This window comes from Neltuma alba, unplaced genomic scaffold, assembly GCF_004799145.2.
Source record: "Neltuma alba isolate B1F8T4 unplaced genomic scaffold, ASM479914v2 tig00011509_pilon, whole genome shotgun sequence".
NCBI classification, from domain to species: Eukaryota; Viridiplantae; Streptophyta; class Magnoliopsida; order Fabales; family Fabaceae; genus Neltuma; species Neltuma alba.
In genome coordinates, this window is record NW_021636177.1 from 647,022 (window position 1) to 663,822 (window position 16,801).

The 16,801-nt window shown below is 35.3% G+C and overlaps 2 protein-coding genes across 3 annotated transcripts; both read left to right on the top strand.

Annotated features, from left to right (window-relative positions):
* Positions 1 to 3,703: 3,703 nt before the first annotated feature.
* Positions 3,704 to 13,574, top strand: LOC114714509 (nitrate regulatory gene2 protein-like). Of its 2 annotated transcripts, XM_028899249.1 has the most exons (7): positions 4,637 to 4,704; positions 4,799 to 5,470; positions 5,622 to 5,696; positions 6,244 to 6,449; positions 6,766 to 6,989; positions 7,070 to 7,750; positions 13,565 to 13,574. In XM_028899249.1, exons 2-6 carry the CDS (start codon positions 4,837 to 4,839, stop codon positions 7,713 to 7,715), a joined length of 1,785 nt encoding a protein of 594 aa, XP_028755082.1. In that variant the 5' UTR covers positions 4,637 to 4,704; positions 4,799 to 4,836; the 3' UTR covers positions 7,716 to 7,750; positions 13,565 to 13,574. The 2 variants fall into 2 exon arrangements, with proteins under 2 accessions (XP_028755081.1, XP_028755082.1); XM_028899248.1 differs by having other exon boundaries at positions 3,704 to 5,470.
* A 1,928-nt stretch (positions 13,575 to 15,502) lies between these two features.
* Positions 15,503 to 16,391, top strand: LOC114714560 (ethylene-responsive transcription factor ERF060-like). Its single transcript, XM_028899314.1, has one exon. It carries the CDS (start codon positions 15,604 to 15,606, stop codon positions 16,303 to 16,305), a length of 702 nt encoding a protein of 233 aa, XP_028755147.1. The 5' UTR covers positions 15,503 to 15,603; the 3' UTR covers positions 16,306 to 16,391.
* The last annotated feature ends 410 nt before the right edge of the window (positions 16,392 to 16,801 follow it).

The window sequence follows — 16,801 nt, forward strand, 5'->3', positions numbered from 1 at the left end:
TCACTGGCTTGTCGTTCTTGTTAATTTTTTCCATTCCTCCCCAAAAGATCATACAAAATTTTACAAAGCCCATGATGTGTAATGTTGCAAGTAGAGAGGATATATCAGTGAGTGCAAATTTCATGTCCCAAGGCATTCTTGTTGACTTGATGTACGTTACCCTTACACATAATGTAAATACTAACAATACTACCGTTCATTCATGTCACGGTTTGAAGGAAGTGATATTGTTTGGATCATTAATGGCGTACGTATTCTGTCAGAATAACTTTATGTGTTTGGCACCTTAGGAAAGAAAGAGAGAAATGTGGATCACACCTCATAATGTAAATGCTGTTTCTCAGCCCATCTTTACTTGTCCAATTCTCCATACGCGTCTAAATATATTTACAAAGAATTCATTTTTAGGAGACCGAAACCAAGTTCGAATCTCGTGGTCTTGTCCAGATTCAGTCACGCTTGGACCATTCCTAGTACGAATTAGAGTAATAGTCAAATTCTGGGTCATCGTATTTGTTGTGTTTCTGTTTTTCTTGTCTCTTCTTCAGGCTTAGCTTGTCTTGAAATGAATAAATATAATAAAATGAGAGTGTAGGCTTGAAATGAAATGCAGGCTTCAAGCCTAGCTATCTGATAGTAAAGTTATTAGTCTCTGACCTAACACGCCTCAAACCTCTCACATTTTTCTCTAATCTGAAAGTTCTCCCATATCAGATGGCTTAAAGTTGAAGACAAATGTTTGAAGAAGCATATAATTAAGAAAGAAAATATAATGATAACTGGACATAGCTGAAGAGGCTTGCTCTTTTTATAAAGCAGGTTTAAATGATCTTGGATGTATCATGAAGACAGAATGGAAATGAAATCTCCAACTGCAACTTTTTCATTTTAAATAATTTTTTACATCAATAAGATTTATTGTCTGGAAAATAAATATAATTTTTAAAACCGCTTTCATCATTTTCAAATCATACTGAGATCATCCTTAAAACCAAAGCAACTTTTTCAATTATTAAAGCTAACCCACATTTTTTTTATTAAAAATACGATACTAAAAGCCAAGGCACATTTTATTTTAGTACGGTTACGTGAATTTCAAGCAGAGTACAAATAAAAAAACAACTTTTTCTAAGGTAAAGATACATCCAATACCTAATTTTATTTTTCAGGAATATTTAATATCTTAATCTTATTTTTTGGTATGTTCAATGTCCTACTATTATTTTTTTAGTTATATCTAATACCAAAATAAAATTAGGATGTTGTATGCACTTAAAAAATAAAATTTAGGTGCTCACTTTTATTATTATTATTTTTAATAATATGATTTGTACTCAACTTTGCATTTTTGGGGTTAGATCAAGTTTAAAAATCCTAGGATGAATTGAGGAAATCATTACACTGCCCCAAAGCAGATGAACACGAATCCGCCATTATGGAGTGGAGTGAGTGGTAGGTAAGATTGAGAAGCTTCTGCATATTCCTTGAGAACATTTGAGTAGTGTTGGTCGTGATCTGTGATCCAAAGCTTGAAGACCCCACAAAACTCAAAAAAGAAAACATCAGATTAGTCCCTTTCTAACTCCACTAACGCTATATTTGGCTCGATAGAGGGAAGGGGAGGGGAGAGATTTTAATCAAAGAAATGGGAGGGAAAGAAATGAGAGGGTAGCTACAAAGGGAAGGGGAGGGAGGAGGAAGGGAGGGGAGGGATTTTAATGATCTCCTGTTTAGATTGATTGGAGGGGAGGGGAGAGAGCAATTTTAATAATACCTTATTTTGTTCTAATAAAAAATTGACTATTTTAACCTCATAAAATTTAAATGAATTTTCTCACTTTTTTATTTTGTTAAGATATAACTATATATATAATACAATTCACCAATTTTGATTTACAAGACATAGTCACACACTTATAGAATATCAAGATAAAAAGTCACGAGTGATAGATTTCAATCAGAGAAAAGACCTTGAAGGTGAAAGAAAATACCAACAACCTCTTGGAATTAGAAGAAGAGAAAAAAAAAGTTTACAAATGCTCACTAATTTTGGAGACAATTATCTTAATAACCTCTTGTTAGATGCTCAAAAAAAACTCTCTTATATAGAAATGTTTACGACTGATTAGAGGTTAACAAATTAAAAGGGTATATAAGGAATTAAAATATTATCTCTCATCTCCCTTCCAAAAAACCCCACTTTTAGAGGGAAGGCTAGAAGGGAAGAGAAGGGGAGAAGAATCCCTCCCCTCTTTAAAAAACATCTTAACCAAATGAGGAAAGGGGATGGGCTCCCCTCCTCTCCTAAAAAATTACACCAGCCAAACGAGGGGAGGGGAGGAGCCTCTCCGCCCCTCCAAAAATCCCGTACCAAACATAGTTTAAGGGTAATTATGGGTCGAACTTCCTATCTAACTTTATGTCGTCGGCGTTTGTTCTTCTAATTAATTAATATAGATATACACATATACACACACAGCTAAAGAAAAAGGAAAAGGAAATCTAAAGAGAACCATATAAAATTTGGTTATATTTGTCTGACTGTCTTCTTTTCCTTTATTGATTGGTGATTGATGATCAATCTTTCCGGTAAAGGAGTGTGGATCAAGCATCCAGTTTGACTAATGGATCATGGGTTTGCTCCCCAGGGAGCACCCGAAAATTTCTAGTTATTCAAATATTAATAATGTTAATTATACAAATTTATGAAAAAATTATAACTTTTTTTAATATCTTCAATCCGACCACAAATCTACAACCAGGCATTTGGGGAGATTGTTTAGAAAATGACTCTTTTTTTCTCTCACTAAAATATAGGTATTTTCCTATTGTAGACAATCCTATTTAAAACACTATCAGGTACTAAATATAGACACTTCCCCAGTGAAAATTTAAACATTAATTCACTACGTTGTGAGGGAGTAACTTCTTCTATTAGACCTAACCCCATTGAAAATTTAGGTATTAAATATAGACACTTCCCCCAGTGAAAATTTAAACATTACTCCCTTCGTTCCTTATTATAAGAGACATTTGATGCTTATGGCATGTTCCCATATATAAGAGACACTTAAAAGTTGTCTCTATTTTTTTGTATTGATTTCCTATTTTACCCCTATTTATTTTGTCTCCAACTCATACTCTCTCTCCCTCTCACTTCTCTTTCTTTTAATAATTTAACTGTTCTCTCTCATACTCTCTCTCTTTATTAATGGGGGTATTATTGGAAAAAACATTATATTTTTTACACATTAATTGTTCTCAACTAATTTTAACTGTTTTTTTTATCAACGTAATTTGGTTATTTGTCTCTTATAATAAAAAACGGAAGGAGTAATTCACTACGTTGTGAGGGAGTAACTTCTTCTATTAGACGTAACCCCATTAGTTAGCAAATGACTGTTTCATCATGGAACCCGTAAAAATAATAAGGTAATAAAGGGTCGCCATGAGCCCAATTCCCAGAAACAGAACCGGAATTAAAGGAGCCGTTAGTGATGTTTACTTTAATTTTCTCGACATGCGAGAAATCCTGAGGGTATTTCTGTCATCTTCGCACCTTTCCCAACAGTAACAACAATTCTTCTCTCATTTCATATTCATTGCTCTTATCTGATGCCGCCATTAAAGTTTTCTCCTCCTAGAAAATCTTGTAATCAATTCATCAATCTCCTGAGCATAGCACCGGTGGGATTTGTCATTTTGTGGACTGAACGCAACCTTCCTCTTTTCTTGCGACCCAATTAATAATTTTAATAATCCCGTTTAAAAGCTTTGTCTTGCTGGTAGCGTATGGTGTGAACTGGAATGAATTAAGGAGACTGCCTCACACGTAACCCGAGGCTCTCTCTGAACCCTCACTATCGCTAACTACTGTTTCAGATTCCTCTCTCTTTCTCTCTCCATCGAACATCTCTTTCCCATTCATATTTGTTTCTTTTGTTTCTGTGTTTTCTGGTTCTTTCCTGCATTTTATTTACTACTCCTCCATACGCTCCCTTCAAGCAGAAGTAGACTGAGACGCCTCAAGATTCAGTAATTCAGGTTTCCTCCAACTTCATTGGCCATTTATTGTCCTTGAAAACAACTATTCTCGTGCTTTCGGCTCGCCAGAGTGAAATATGAAGGAAAGAGCATAGCTGGGGCTCATTTCAACGAGTAACTGCCACCTAGGTCCTGTTCCTTTCCTTGCACATGTGCCTCGGGGGCCCGATCGTTTCTTGGTTTTCTTTTGTCTGAACCATCAGGGTTCGATTTTCAACATTGAGGAGGGCCTGTTCCTCCCGTGATTTACTGTGTTGGTTCATCTTCCTCTTCGTTCACTCTCTATTTTTAAGTATTCCAGAAAATGTCGGGGTGAAGCTTGCCTTGTTAAGTAAGGAATGGGGTTTAAAGTTGGAAACTTGAGCTGCTAGAGCTCTTGGTTGAAATGTCGGACGAGGTTTGAGCTTTCCCAACCTGTAATGTTGGATTATTTAGTTAATGGATGTGATATAGAAAAGTGCTGTTCAAGTGATTGAGATGAAAATGGGAGTTGCCAGCTCGAAAACGGAGAAAAATGAACCATTGCGTCTCTGCAGGGACCGGAAGCGATTCATCAAACTAGCAATGGATTCAAGATATGATCTCGTTGCTGCTCATGTATCTTACATTCAATCTCTCCGAAATGTCGGAATCGCTCTTCGCCGTTACGCTGAGGCCGAGGTATTGATCGAGTCTTCTCTCTCCATTTCCGACAAAACCCCATCTCAATCCACATACCCTTCTCCTTCACCATCTCACACTGTTGATGTTTCAGACTCACCCTTGCACAATGAGAGCCCTCTTACGCCATCCATGCCTCGTTTGAGTTATATGAGATCAGGGGGTCCCACGGCTGTGACTGTTAGAATCAATCCCTCTATAAACTCTTATTTAGACGACCAATCATCGGCATTCTCAATGCCGCCGCCGCCTCCTCCTCCTCCTGATTCAGAGCCATCTTGGGATTTCTTCGACCCCGCTGAGGATTCTGAGAGCTTTAGGTTTGTAGCGCATGCAACTGATTTCGGAGAGTGCGAGGCTGAAAAGGCTGATTCTACTATGGTAGCTACAATACGAAACAACTCTGGTGGACAATATGTTGAGTGTTCTGATCTTTCAGTTGCCTCAAGACGAGTTGAAGGGTGTCAGCAAAAGTTTCAAAAAGCAGGGAAAGAGGAAGAGTTAGCAGATAATGCTAATGGTTTTGCTGAGACAGTGACAGAAAAGGATGGTCTTCCAAAGAACGAGAAGGCCATTGATGGGAAAAGGAAAGCTGTGTTCGAAGAGAGAGAGGACCCATCAGAGTTCATTACTCACAGGGCTAGAGATTTCCTTTCAAGCATAAAGGATATAGAGCATAAGTTCATTAGAGCTTCTGAATCTGGTAGGGAGGTCTCGAGAATGTTAGAGGCAAACAAAATCAGGGTTCAATATTGTGAGGCAAGAGGTAATGGCTTCTATATCCTTAGCTATCGCTGTGTCTTGTACCCCATGGCACAGAACATACTATGTATTGTGCATGTTATTGAAACTAAGTACCGCTAATTAGAGGCTTCAAGATTTTTAATCACTAATCTAATAGAAGCTTTTCCTGATAGGCAAGTCTTCTGCCTTGGATTTGGTGTCAGCTCTTCACCTTTGCTGGCGTAGAGGGTCATCTCTTCATTCCCAGGGTAAGTCGTATTGTAACTGTAAATCTGTATAAAGATAATAGGTTGAGCTTGAAACTTTCCATCATTTTCATGGTTTGGGTTTGCCATTTTCCTTGGCCAAGTGAGCTAAATCAATAAGCTATGTATAGCACGGAGTAGTACCTGCAAGGTCTCTTGTATAGAGTACGACTTAGGTCCAATGATCTATTGTGGTAATAAATTTGTGTCAAATGAACTAAACAGATGGTTTGCTTGATTCGCTATACTTGAAGATCTTGTCTTTAGAAGGCATATATACAGATATCTGGATGGTTTTCTGCAGTAAAGGGGCATTTAAGTGGTTATTTCGAATATGATGACCATGAAGTTGGCAAATTATGGTTATGTGGTAACGTTGAGCAATATTGATGCAAAGGTTTTACCTGGTAATGATTTTTTCTCAAAATTTTTAAGTAACTATTACTTTCAGCTTGAACTTTGAGTTCCCTCTCTCTTTTGCCCATTGGTACACCTTTGATTCTCAGAAGATATATACGTTGGAAGGACTAAAATGCAAATCTTTGTGCAGAACCTGCACAGAAAATAATTAGCTGGAAAAGGACAACATCTACGCGGTCGACATCATCCAGAAATCCATTGGCTGCAGCATCAAAGGAAGATATTGATGATAGTGGAAGTGACTTCATTGAAGAATTCTGTATGATTGCTGGAAGTCATTCCTCCACCCTTGACAGACTCTATGCATGGGAGAGAAAACTCTATGATGAAGTAAAGGTACCATGTTGAAGACACTAACGTATTTGAATTTCAGGCATGTTGCTTACTGCTATCACTTTGATCAGCCTGGCTTCACAAAATCAACATATCTTCAATTCTGAAATAGCCTATTTTACTTAAACTAGATGTGTTTCCCATGCCTAGTACACTTCATCTTTTATACACCAACAAGGGCCCCTCTAGCTGCCTCGAATAATTATGCATCTTTGTGCTTCTGATTTTGACAACATAGTGCTGGTTAAGGACATGACATTGAAGTTTGCCTTTTTCCCTTTTATACTTCGCACACTGACTTGGCTTTTCACCTCCGTAGGCGAGTGAGTTGCTTCAGAAAGTGTATGACCGTAAATGTGAGCAGCTAAGGCATCAATATGCGAAAGATCAAGGCGCTCATGTCATAGATAAAACCCGGACTGTTGTGAAGGACTTGCATTCGCGAATAAGAGTGGCCATCCGATCAGTAGATTCGATATCCAAGCGAATCGAGCGAATGAGGGATGAAGAGTTACATCCTCAACTCGTGGAGCTGATTCATGGGTAAGCGAGGCTTTCATTCTATTAGCATTGGCCATTTCACCTTGAAGCGTTATAAGTAATTGGCCAAAATGCGTCTGCAGGTTGATCAGGATGTGGAAGGCCATGCTAGAGTGCCATCATGCACAGTTCATCACAATCTCTCTGGCGTACCATTCGAGAAGCTCAAGTGGAACCTTGCAAGGAGATGCACGCAGAGAGATCTTGACTCATTTGCTTGAAGAAATCGAGTGCTTTGGGTTGAGCTTTGCTAATTGGATCAACAGCCACACATCCTACATCGAATCTCTCAATGCCTGGCTTCAAAACTGCATACTACAGCCTAGGTCCAAGAGCCGAAGGCCTTTCTCACCGCGTCGAGCTCTTGCTCCTCCCATATTTGTTCTTTGTCGTGATTGGTGTGCCGGGATCAGGTCTTTGCCATCTGAGGAACTTAGTGTCGCGATCAAAAGCTTCTTGTCCAATCTGCAGCAGCTGATAGAGCAGCAAGATGAACAGGTTGATAAGCAGATTTCTTCAGGTCAAGGAAGCTATGAGGAAACAGAGAGCAAAATGAAGGAGGCGGAGGATGATCATAATGATAAGGACACAGCAAATTTGTGCTGCATACACAAGAGCTTGAGCAAGGTTCTGGAGCGACTGACCAAATTTTCAGAGGCATCGTTGAAGATGTATGAGGATATAAGACAGAAGAATGAAGCAGCTCGAAATGCTTATCAGAGTATTTAATCAATGTTGTTGCTGAAAAGATTTGATCCTCTCGTGTGAAGCTTTTGTATATGAAATCAAGAACTTATGTGGCCTAGAGAGAAGTTTAGATTCCAATGTGGGATTGGAGACGCATCTTATGCCTATCCATTTTTGTCGTATTGTTTCCCAGTAAATCCTTATCAAGTTTGCTATATTAAGTATTTTAAACTTTTTATGAAATTAATATAAGCATTGACAATGAGAAGAATGCAGGGAGAATTATTATGAAGTCCAGAGAAGATAATATAATTACAAAAAGTCCCACTGATAATAGCCTCGGTTTGTAATAGTAAGTTTTAAGTTTTAGAGTAAAAAGTAATAATTATTTACTTGTCATTAGGATTTATTGATAATTGTTGTCTTTTTTTAGACTTCATTGTAATTATGTTATACTACTTTTAGTTTTAAATATAAGAGTTAATTGATTAATTTGAGTAGATAAAGAAAATAAGTTAAGTTCGTTATTTGTAATAAATAGATGTTTTTCTTAAAATGTCTTTACTAATCAAGTGTATTGGCTATAACTACTATTATTAGGAGAATTATCTTAAGAAAAAAATGGATAAATATAAGAAACAAAATGAATTGAGGTTTTATATTTATGATCAAGATAAAAACGAAGTCTTATATTAAGAATAGGAAATAATATCATTCAGAAGTGGGTTCAGATTCCGAATCAGCCCAGTAGGATATAGAATTATGACATATTTTCAGAAATGTGACTTGCACACACTTCAAACAAAAAAATGTTTGATGCAAAGATTCGAACAAAATGAAAAGTATATGTAACGAAATATTCTTGTTGACCTTTAAAAATGTTAGCAACAACAGGAAGATTGGTCTTGGTCCCAAAAAAAAAAACCAACAGGAAGATTCGGAATGCATCTCTCATTAGAAATTTAATTGCCAAATAATCCTTAGAATAACAGATTGTATAAAGAAAAATAAGTTGCACACAAATAAAGTTAAGTTACACAACGGAAGGATGTTTTACACAAAATATTGTTTGGACATAAGAAACTAATTTGCACATATAGAAGATGACTTGTATGCAAGGGATGTTCAATTAAACAAAAAGTTGAGTTGCACATTGCACACAAAAAAAAAATGATTGCACACAAGAAACAAAAAACCAGACCAGATATTAAACTGATTGAGGTAGTGGTTCAAAGATCAATTGGTCAGATTGGGGTTAAATCAGAATCAAACCGGTCATATTAAAATAAAATAATGTAATTGAAAATAACAAAATATAACAATATTAATAATTACTAATAACAAAATATAAGAAAATATAACAATAGTTTTGATTATAATAATAACAAAGTACAATAACGTTGAGAATTTTAATTTTTACAATTCATGAATAACTAAAGTTAATAATTCTTGATACCAAGATTATCATCAAAATTCATTTAAATCTATAGTAACTGAGATATTAGAAAATGAATGAGAAAAAAAATAAGATTAATAGTAACATAATCATTCAAACCGGTTCATACCAGTTTTTATCAGTTTGCACCTATTCAACTGGCTCAATACCAGTTCAACTCTTAATCAATTTAATGTCTAAACCAATACCAGACCATCAGTCGGTTTTTCGGTGGAACCAGCTGGTTCAGCTCCCTAGAGTTGTCAAGCGGAACATGTTTTCAATGGGCCAAGAGAAAAGGAATCACACAAAACGGACCTGGACTAGGAACTACTTTTCTAAAAATATGATTAATTGTTTGATTTTGTGCTAGTCCCACATATTATTCTCACTTTGATTTTTGAATTAGTACCTTCAACATTTTAAAATATTTTATACTAACACTTAATATCCTAATCTAATTTTTTTTTAATGTATTTAGTACTCTAAAATTATTTTATAGTGACACTTATTATCTTACAATAATTTTTAGTACAATTTGTCTTTAAAATATTTTTCTCATAGCAACGAACACTGTAAACTTAGAATGCTGAAGGATACTGGAGAAGATATTTTGAGCTAATTAAGCCCTAGATTTTTCAATGCTAAGGATGCAAAAATCTAGATAAAGACAAGTGCAAAAACTATGGGAAGTGGGATTTGAGAGAATGATGATACTTGCGTTGAAACCGGAGGGTGATGTCCACGTGGGCTCTGATGTGTTGACACGTCACCCAACTATGTGCCCTTGTAATTTCCTTGACCAATTCCTTGGTTGACAAATTTATGGTCTACCACTACTTGCATAATTCATTTAATTAATGGCCCCAATTTGTTGGCATGCACAACTAAATACAACACAACAAGCAAAGTAGTTGACTATATTTCATTAAGCACCACATGGAGTTCTTAACAAATATTCCTTTAATCTTATTTATAAGTCATTTTTAATATTTTTAACAAATATAAAAAAACTTAAATCTTATTAAATCTTATTTAAAATTTATTGATTTTTCAATTTCATTTCTATTTAATATATACTATACCTTATGAGAGCATAATCAATATAAGAAGAAATGAAGGGTAAAATTATACATTCATATGAAAAATTTCTCTCTACCCTAAAACAAAAATTTCTTTTCTTTTTTTCTACCCCATAAATAAGATCAGAGAAGTAAATAGTAAATATATCAATATGAGACTTGGTGAAGGTGGTAGGTATCTCGACCTCTTAATTAAAGACATTGGGTTTGATTCTTAGACATGAAACAAAAAATCTCATTAGAAGATATCAATCGAGGGACTTCAGCCGAGTGGAGTGAGATTAGTTGGATTCATGATAATAATCAACTGTTTGCATGAATGATGATCACGAATGACTAAAAAAGTAGACAGGTACTTGTAATTTGTAGATCGGTTAATTTCCCCGTTTGAAATTAGCAATAATTTGTAATTTGTAGAATTTTATGATTTAAACTTTTGAAACTTAAAAGGGAAAATGACAGATAAAGAAGTTTGAAAATGTGAAATGTCAATTTGGGAAGCTAAGGAAATGTAATTACACATGGGAAGTCCTTCCCAAATTGGAATTTTGAAATTCAATGAAATAACAAAAATGCCCTTTGTTCTTTTTCTTTTTAAAAAAACCCAACCCCTCACCAGCGACTGGCCTCCGGTGGCCGCCGACAGCCTCTGGCCACCGGTGCCGGCCACCGGTGTGGTGGCTGCCGGTAAAAGATTTTTGTGACAAGATTTTTTTTTTTGAAAATAGGATAATATTGGATCAAAGTGGCGGGGGTGAGATTTGATCCCACAACCCCTTGGCCACTTGGACCAACAAAAGGGAATATGATCATTGGGCCATCAAAGATTTCTTAACATTATAATGCAAACAAAAATATAAGTTAACTCTTTTACTGTGACTCCAGCTCGTGACAACAATTTATCTGAGGATGACAAGTCTTAATTGAGAAATAACAAGTCTAAATTTAATATTAACAAAGCAACTTTTTCTTATACATAACAAATAGCAGCATGTGCATTAATTAAAAATGATCATAATTTATTTAAAAATGACACGTCTTTACTATAAAATGACAAGTCTAAAATTGATATTAACAAGACAACTTTTCCTTATATATAACAAGAAATAGCATCTACGTTAATTAAAAATGACCATAATTTATTTGAAAATAACACATCTTTATTGGAAAATGATAAGTCTAAACTTTATATTAACAAAGCAACTTTTCCTTATACATAACAAGAAATACTGAATAAATTGTTGTTATTTTCCAGTAAAGACGTGTCATTTTTAAATAAATTATGATCATTTTTAATTAATGCACATGCTGTTGTTTGTTATGTATAAGGAAAAGTTGCTTTATTAATATCAAATTTAGACTTGTTATTTCTCAATTAAGACTTGTCATCCTCAGATAAATTGTTGTCACGAGTTGGAGTCACAGTAAAAAAGTTAACTTATATTTTTATTTGCATTATAAGGTTAAGAAATCTTTGATGGCCCAATAGCCATCTTCCCTTTTGTTAGTCCAAGTGGCCAAGGGGTTGTGGGATCAAATTTTACCCCGCCACTTTGATCCAATATTATCCTATTTCCAAAAAAAAAATCTTGTCACAAAAATCCTTTACCGGCAGCCACCACACCTGTGGCCAGAGGCTGTCGGCGGCTGCCGGAGGCCAGTCACCGGCAGTGGTCGCCGGCCGCCGGGCACTGTGAGGGGTTGGTTTTTTTAAAAAAAGAATAAAGGGTATTTTTGTCATTTCACTGAATTTCAAAATTTCAATTTGGGAAGGACTTCCCTATTTATAATTACATTTTCCTAACTTTTTAAATTGGCATTTCACATTTTAAAGCTTCTCTATCTATCATTTTGCCAATTTAAAAAGTATTGTTTTAGGATTTTCCTATCAAATATGCGTAAAGTAAGGATGGTACGAGAAAAGAAAGAGTGAGGACGTCAAAAGTGGAGAGTTTGACGAATCACAGAATCTAATGACGCCTTCCCTACAGAATTGCTTCAACCTACAAGTGATGTCCACGTAGGATCTGACGTGCTCACTCGTCACCAACTGCATTGTCAATTGTCAACGCGCTTTTGACTTGAGGTCACTCTCAATTTCACATCCTTTTCATTTCAGGCCCACACCTACCCAATCTAATGTGCGTGGAATATGATCTGTATCAAACTGCGGACGTAAAAGAGAATAATCAATGAGCAACATGGACATTTTCATTTAAAATAATCTGTATACAACTAAAATGGGAACTATTTCGGGTGGTCAAAGGTCGTTGATTAAAAAATTAATTATGCAAAAGGACTTTGAAATTTATTTAAATTTCTAGATGCAACTCTATTTGTTTCCTACGCATAAGCATCCTTTAATAAGAGACAATACTATTTAAAACGCTGTTAGGTACTAAATGTAAATACTCCTATTAATAGGAATTCAACCTTTAGTTTAAGAGACTAATTACTTCTGCTAAACTTAATCTCTATTGATAGATGCAACTCTATTTAATTATACACAACTTGAGTTGAGTCAATGATACAAGCTAGCCTACAGGCTGTGGGCCAGATTACTATATCTCGTGAGTTATAAAGGGCAGGCTGCTCTTTGTTAGGTTAGTAAAACGTCAACCCTAATCTACTTCACTACAGTAGGTTGGCGGGTTAATTGCATCCATTAAAAAAAAGTTACATCCGCCTAAAAAATAGAGTGCTTAGATATCTTTACAGAATTAATTTTGTAACTAGAAAACCAAATTTCCCTAGTTTTTATTCCCTTTATAATGCGCATGACCTTTGGTGGGAAATGAAGGGTAAGAGAATAGGGTGAAGGACGCAATCTTTGCATTCTATTGGTTGTCCCTTGTGGGACCTATCTTCCACCTCTCACCGTTTTCAGTAAAAAAAACAGTAATTAAGATTCCTCCTCATCGCCACGCCGCAATCCGCCACACCTCGCCTCTCATCCTTCACTCGCCACCTTCATTCATTTTATTCATCCTTTGTTTTATTTTTGTTTTGCTTCTTCACAATTATCTAAAATTCGGTAGGACACACCATTCAATACAAATTAAATCATCTTATTCTAGCACTACTGCAGAATCTTTGACGCAGATTTTTTTATAATATCTCCAGTAAAATCATATAACATAAAAATCCAGGCGTGTGAGGGTGTAAGTGTAACAGTAACAGTGATAAATCACTTAAAAATTAATAAGAATAAAGTGGTATTCGTTTTATAATTCTAGATATGCTATCACAAAATTAAAAAGAAAAATTCTTCGACACTTTCTAATGAAAATGATCCCCATCAGAGATACACGGTAATGCTTTTGGGGGTGAAAGTGCCATTAACCTTTTCTGGGTTGGCAACAGTGATGAAGAAGATAGAGTTGAAAGATGAAACGAAAGCCAAGAGATTAAAGATACTCAATGTTCTGAGAGAGTTATGGAGACCAAATCATGAGATTACAGAGATGCATGATAAATGTGTTATTTCAATTATGCTAGTACTATACCTTGCAAGACCTTACCTAGTTTTTTTTTTTTTTTAATTAGAGTACTCTTTTGGTCTTATTTATTAGTCGTTTTCAATATGTTTCATTGAAACAAAAAAAAAAGTGTCTTTATTTACTCTATTTTAAAATTTTATAACTTTTTAATTTTATCTTTATTTGATATATACGCTTTCTTAGGAGAAATAACAATTTACACAATAATAAATAAAAGATCAAATATTACATTTATACTCTCTCCGTTTTTTATTATAAGAAACAACTACTAAAATTAACCAATTTAAAATGTTACTTAAATTTAATTAAAAATAATCAATGTGTAAGATATATATATGTACATATTTTCAATTACACACTTGTTTGTAAAGAGAATACATGAGAAATAATGAATAAAATTTATTACAAAGAGATAATAAGCAACATATATTTAATAAAAATAAAAGTAGAATTTTAAACCAAAAAAATTACTGCCCCTGCCTTTAATGTAGAATTTAATTGTTAAATTAATTTTGATTTTAAATGGAAGGTATATTTCTCATATTTATCAATTTTTTTTCTAAATTATTTTTATTGATACTCCCTCAACCATAATCAAGTAAGAGAGGAAGGGAAGATATTAAGAAAGACGATTGTAGTGTTTTAGAAAAAACATGTTATCTTTCTTATAATTAACTAATTTATCTAACTTCTTTAATATAATTAAATTAGTTAAATATATCTTATATTAATAAACGGAGAGTGTATCTTATACTTGAGGACATCATTATAAAAAAAATTATTTTTTCATAAAAAGGGACGGATGACTTTTTGTTTTAGTTAAACACAGATATTTTTCTATTAAAGATAATCTTATTTGAGAACTTTCAGATATTAAATATGAATATCCCTCTTAATAAAAAAATTAAATATTAATTTATTATATTGTGAGACACTGGTTGCTTTCCGTAGACTAAAGTTAATTCATAATGGGAGGACTTCCAATAAAACTCGACAAAGTATATTCGAATGTCAACCTGGGCTCAAAGGAGGCCCCAAGCTAGAGTCCTAGACATTTGTGCCAGAGAATTTATGATAACGTTGACGTGGACAAACCTAAAACAATCAAACCCGCAACGCCCAAAGTTGACAATTTCAGTGCGCTGCACAGTGGTCACATGCCCACACCGCAAGTCGTCCGCTTCACTTTCCACCAATAGCACCCAGACAGGTGTCACGTGGGGTTTGGTCCGATTCCAGTGTCCACTGGTAGAATACACATGGCATTTATCCATTGGATAGCCCTCATCGAATATTGGAGTTATTGGAGTTGACGAGGTGATTGATCTGTCTGACATTCATGTTTTAAAAAAGAGAATTGACCAAATGCCCAAACTCAATTACTCCTCCGATCCTAATTATAAGACCCAATTGACTTATTTGAGGAGATTAAGAAAGTAAGTTAAATTGGTTATTTATAATAAATAAGTGTTGTCATTCCTAAAATATCCTTGCTAATTAAGTATATTGGCTAAAACTATCATTATTAGAAGGATTATCTTGGAAAAAAATGCATAAATATAAGAGACAAAATGGATTGGGTCTTATAATTAGGACCAAATAAAAAGTCAAATTGGGTCTTATAATAAGGATCGGAGGAGTATTATTAATAAAAGGTCAATAATTATGGTGTGATTAGTGATCTTAATACTCAGTAATGGCAAATTTGGTGAAGAGGAAAAGCATTTAGAGGCTAAAACCGTGGAGGCAGGAGGGAGTATATAAATTGAGAAAGCCTTGCCAATACGCAAATCACTGAGAACCTTCCTCTCCTCATCTCTTCTTCCTCAAACCTCTCCCCTGCTTTTGCCTTGCCTTTCTGCATATTTCAGTCTCAGTTTTTATCTCTCTCTCTCTACGAGATCAGATTTGATATGGATCCCTATAATGAAGAGTTGATGAAAGCACTCCAACCTGTCAACCGTCCTCCGTCTTCTTATCCTTCTTCTGATCTCCTCAATCCCTGCATCCAAACACGCCCCATCAGGCTCAACCAGCTCACACCATCTCAGATTCGTGAAATTCAATCCCGAATCCAGAAACACAAGAAGACGCATCACCATGTTGCTTCCCCTTCATCCCAACGTAATCCGGCAAAACTCTACAGAGGAGTCCGACAGCGACATTGGGGTAAATGGGTCGCTGAGATCCGACTTCCCAAGAACCGTACCCGTCTCTGGCTCGGCACCTTCCATACTGCAGAGCAGGCTGCTTTAGCCTACGACAACGCAGCCTTCAAGCTCAGAGGAGACTTTGCCAGGCTCAATTTCCCTCACCTACGCCACCATGGAGCTCATGTGATCGGTGAATTCGGCCATTACGAGCCCCTTCCTTCATCTGTGCACGCCAAGCTCCAAGCTTTGTGTGAAAGCTTGGCAGACAATTCCCAGAAACAGGGGAATGCAGAGAAGCATCTCCACAACACACATGATTCTGCTACTCTCTCCTGCTTAGCTTCCTCGTCCGATGAGTCGGACATTACTTACTTGGATTTCTCGGATTCTAAAGTGGATGAAACAGAGGTTGTTGGTTTGGAGAAGTACCCTTCCATTGAGATTGATTGGTCCGCTATCTGAGACATGTCGTCCCAGTTTACTTAGAATTTTAGGTTGAGTACATATGTATTTATGTATCTACATGGTGTATTCGGTTACCTAGGTTCTGTTTAGGTGTGTTGCGTTTTCATCTGCAATGGAATATTTTGACATATGCAGAGATATTTTTTGGTGGAGCCAATATCAGAATTTCAATGAGTTCCATGGTATGCTGTGCTGTTTTTGGATTCTTGGCATGCCCATGATTATTTAACTTGCAGATTCATTTTAATTAATTAGTACCTTTAATTTGAAACTAATTAATTAATTAAAGTAGATTAGTGAAGTTTGTTGTGTTAGTTATTTATAATAATTAGGTATTATTTTTCCTAATATACCTTTAGTAATCATGTATTAGTTAAAACTAATGTTTAATATGTGTAACTATTACAATGATTACCTTAGAAAAAATAGATAAATATGAAAGACAAAGTGAATTAGGATCTTATATTTTGGACCAAATTGAAAGTTAAAATAT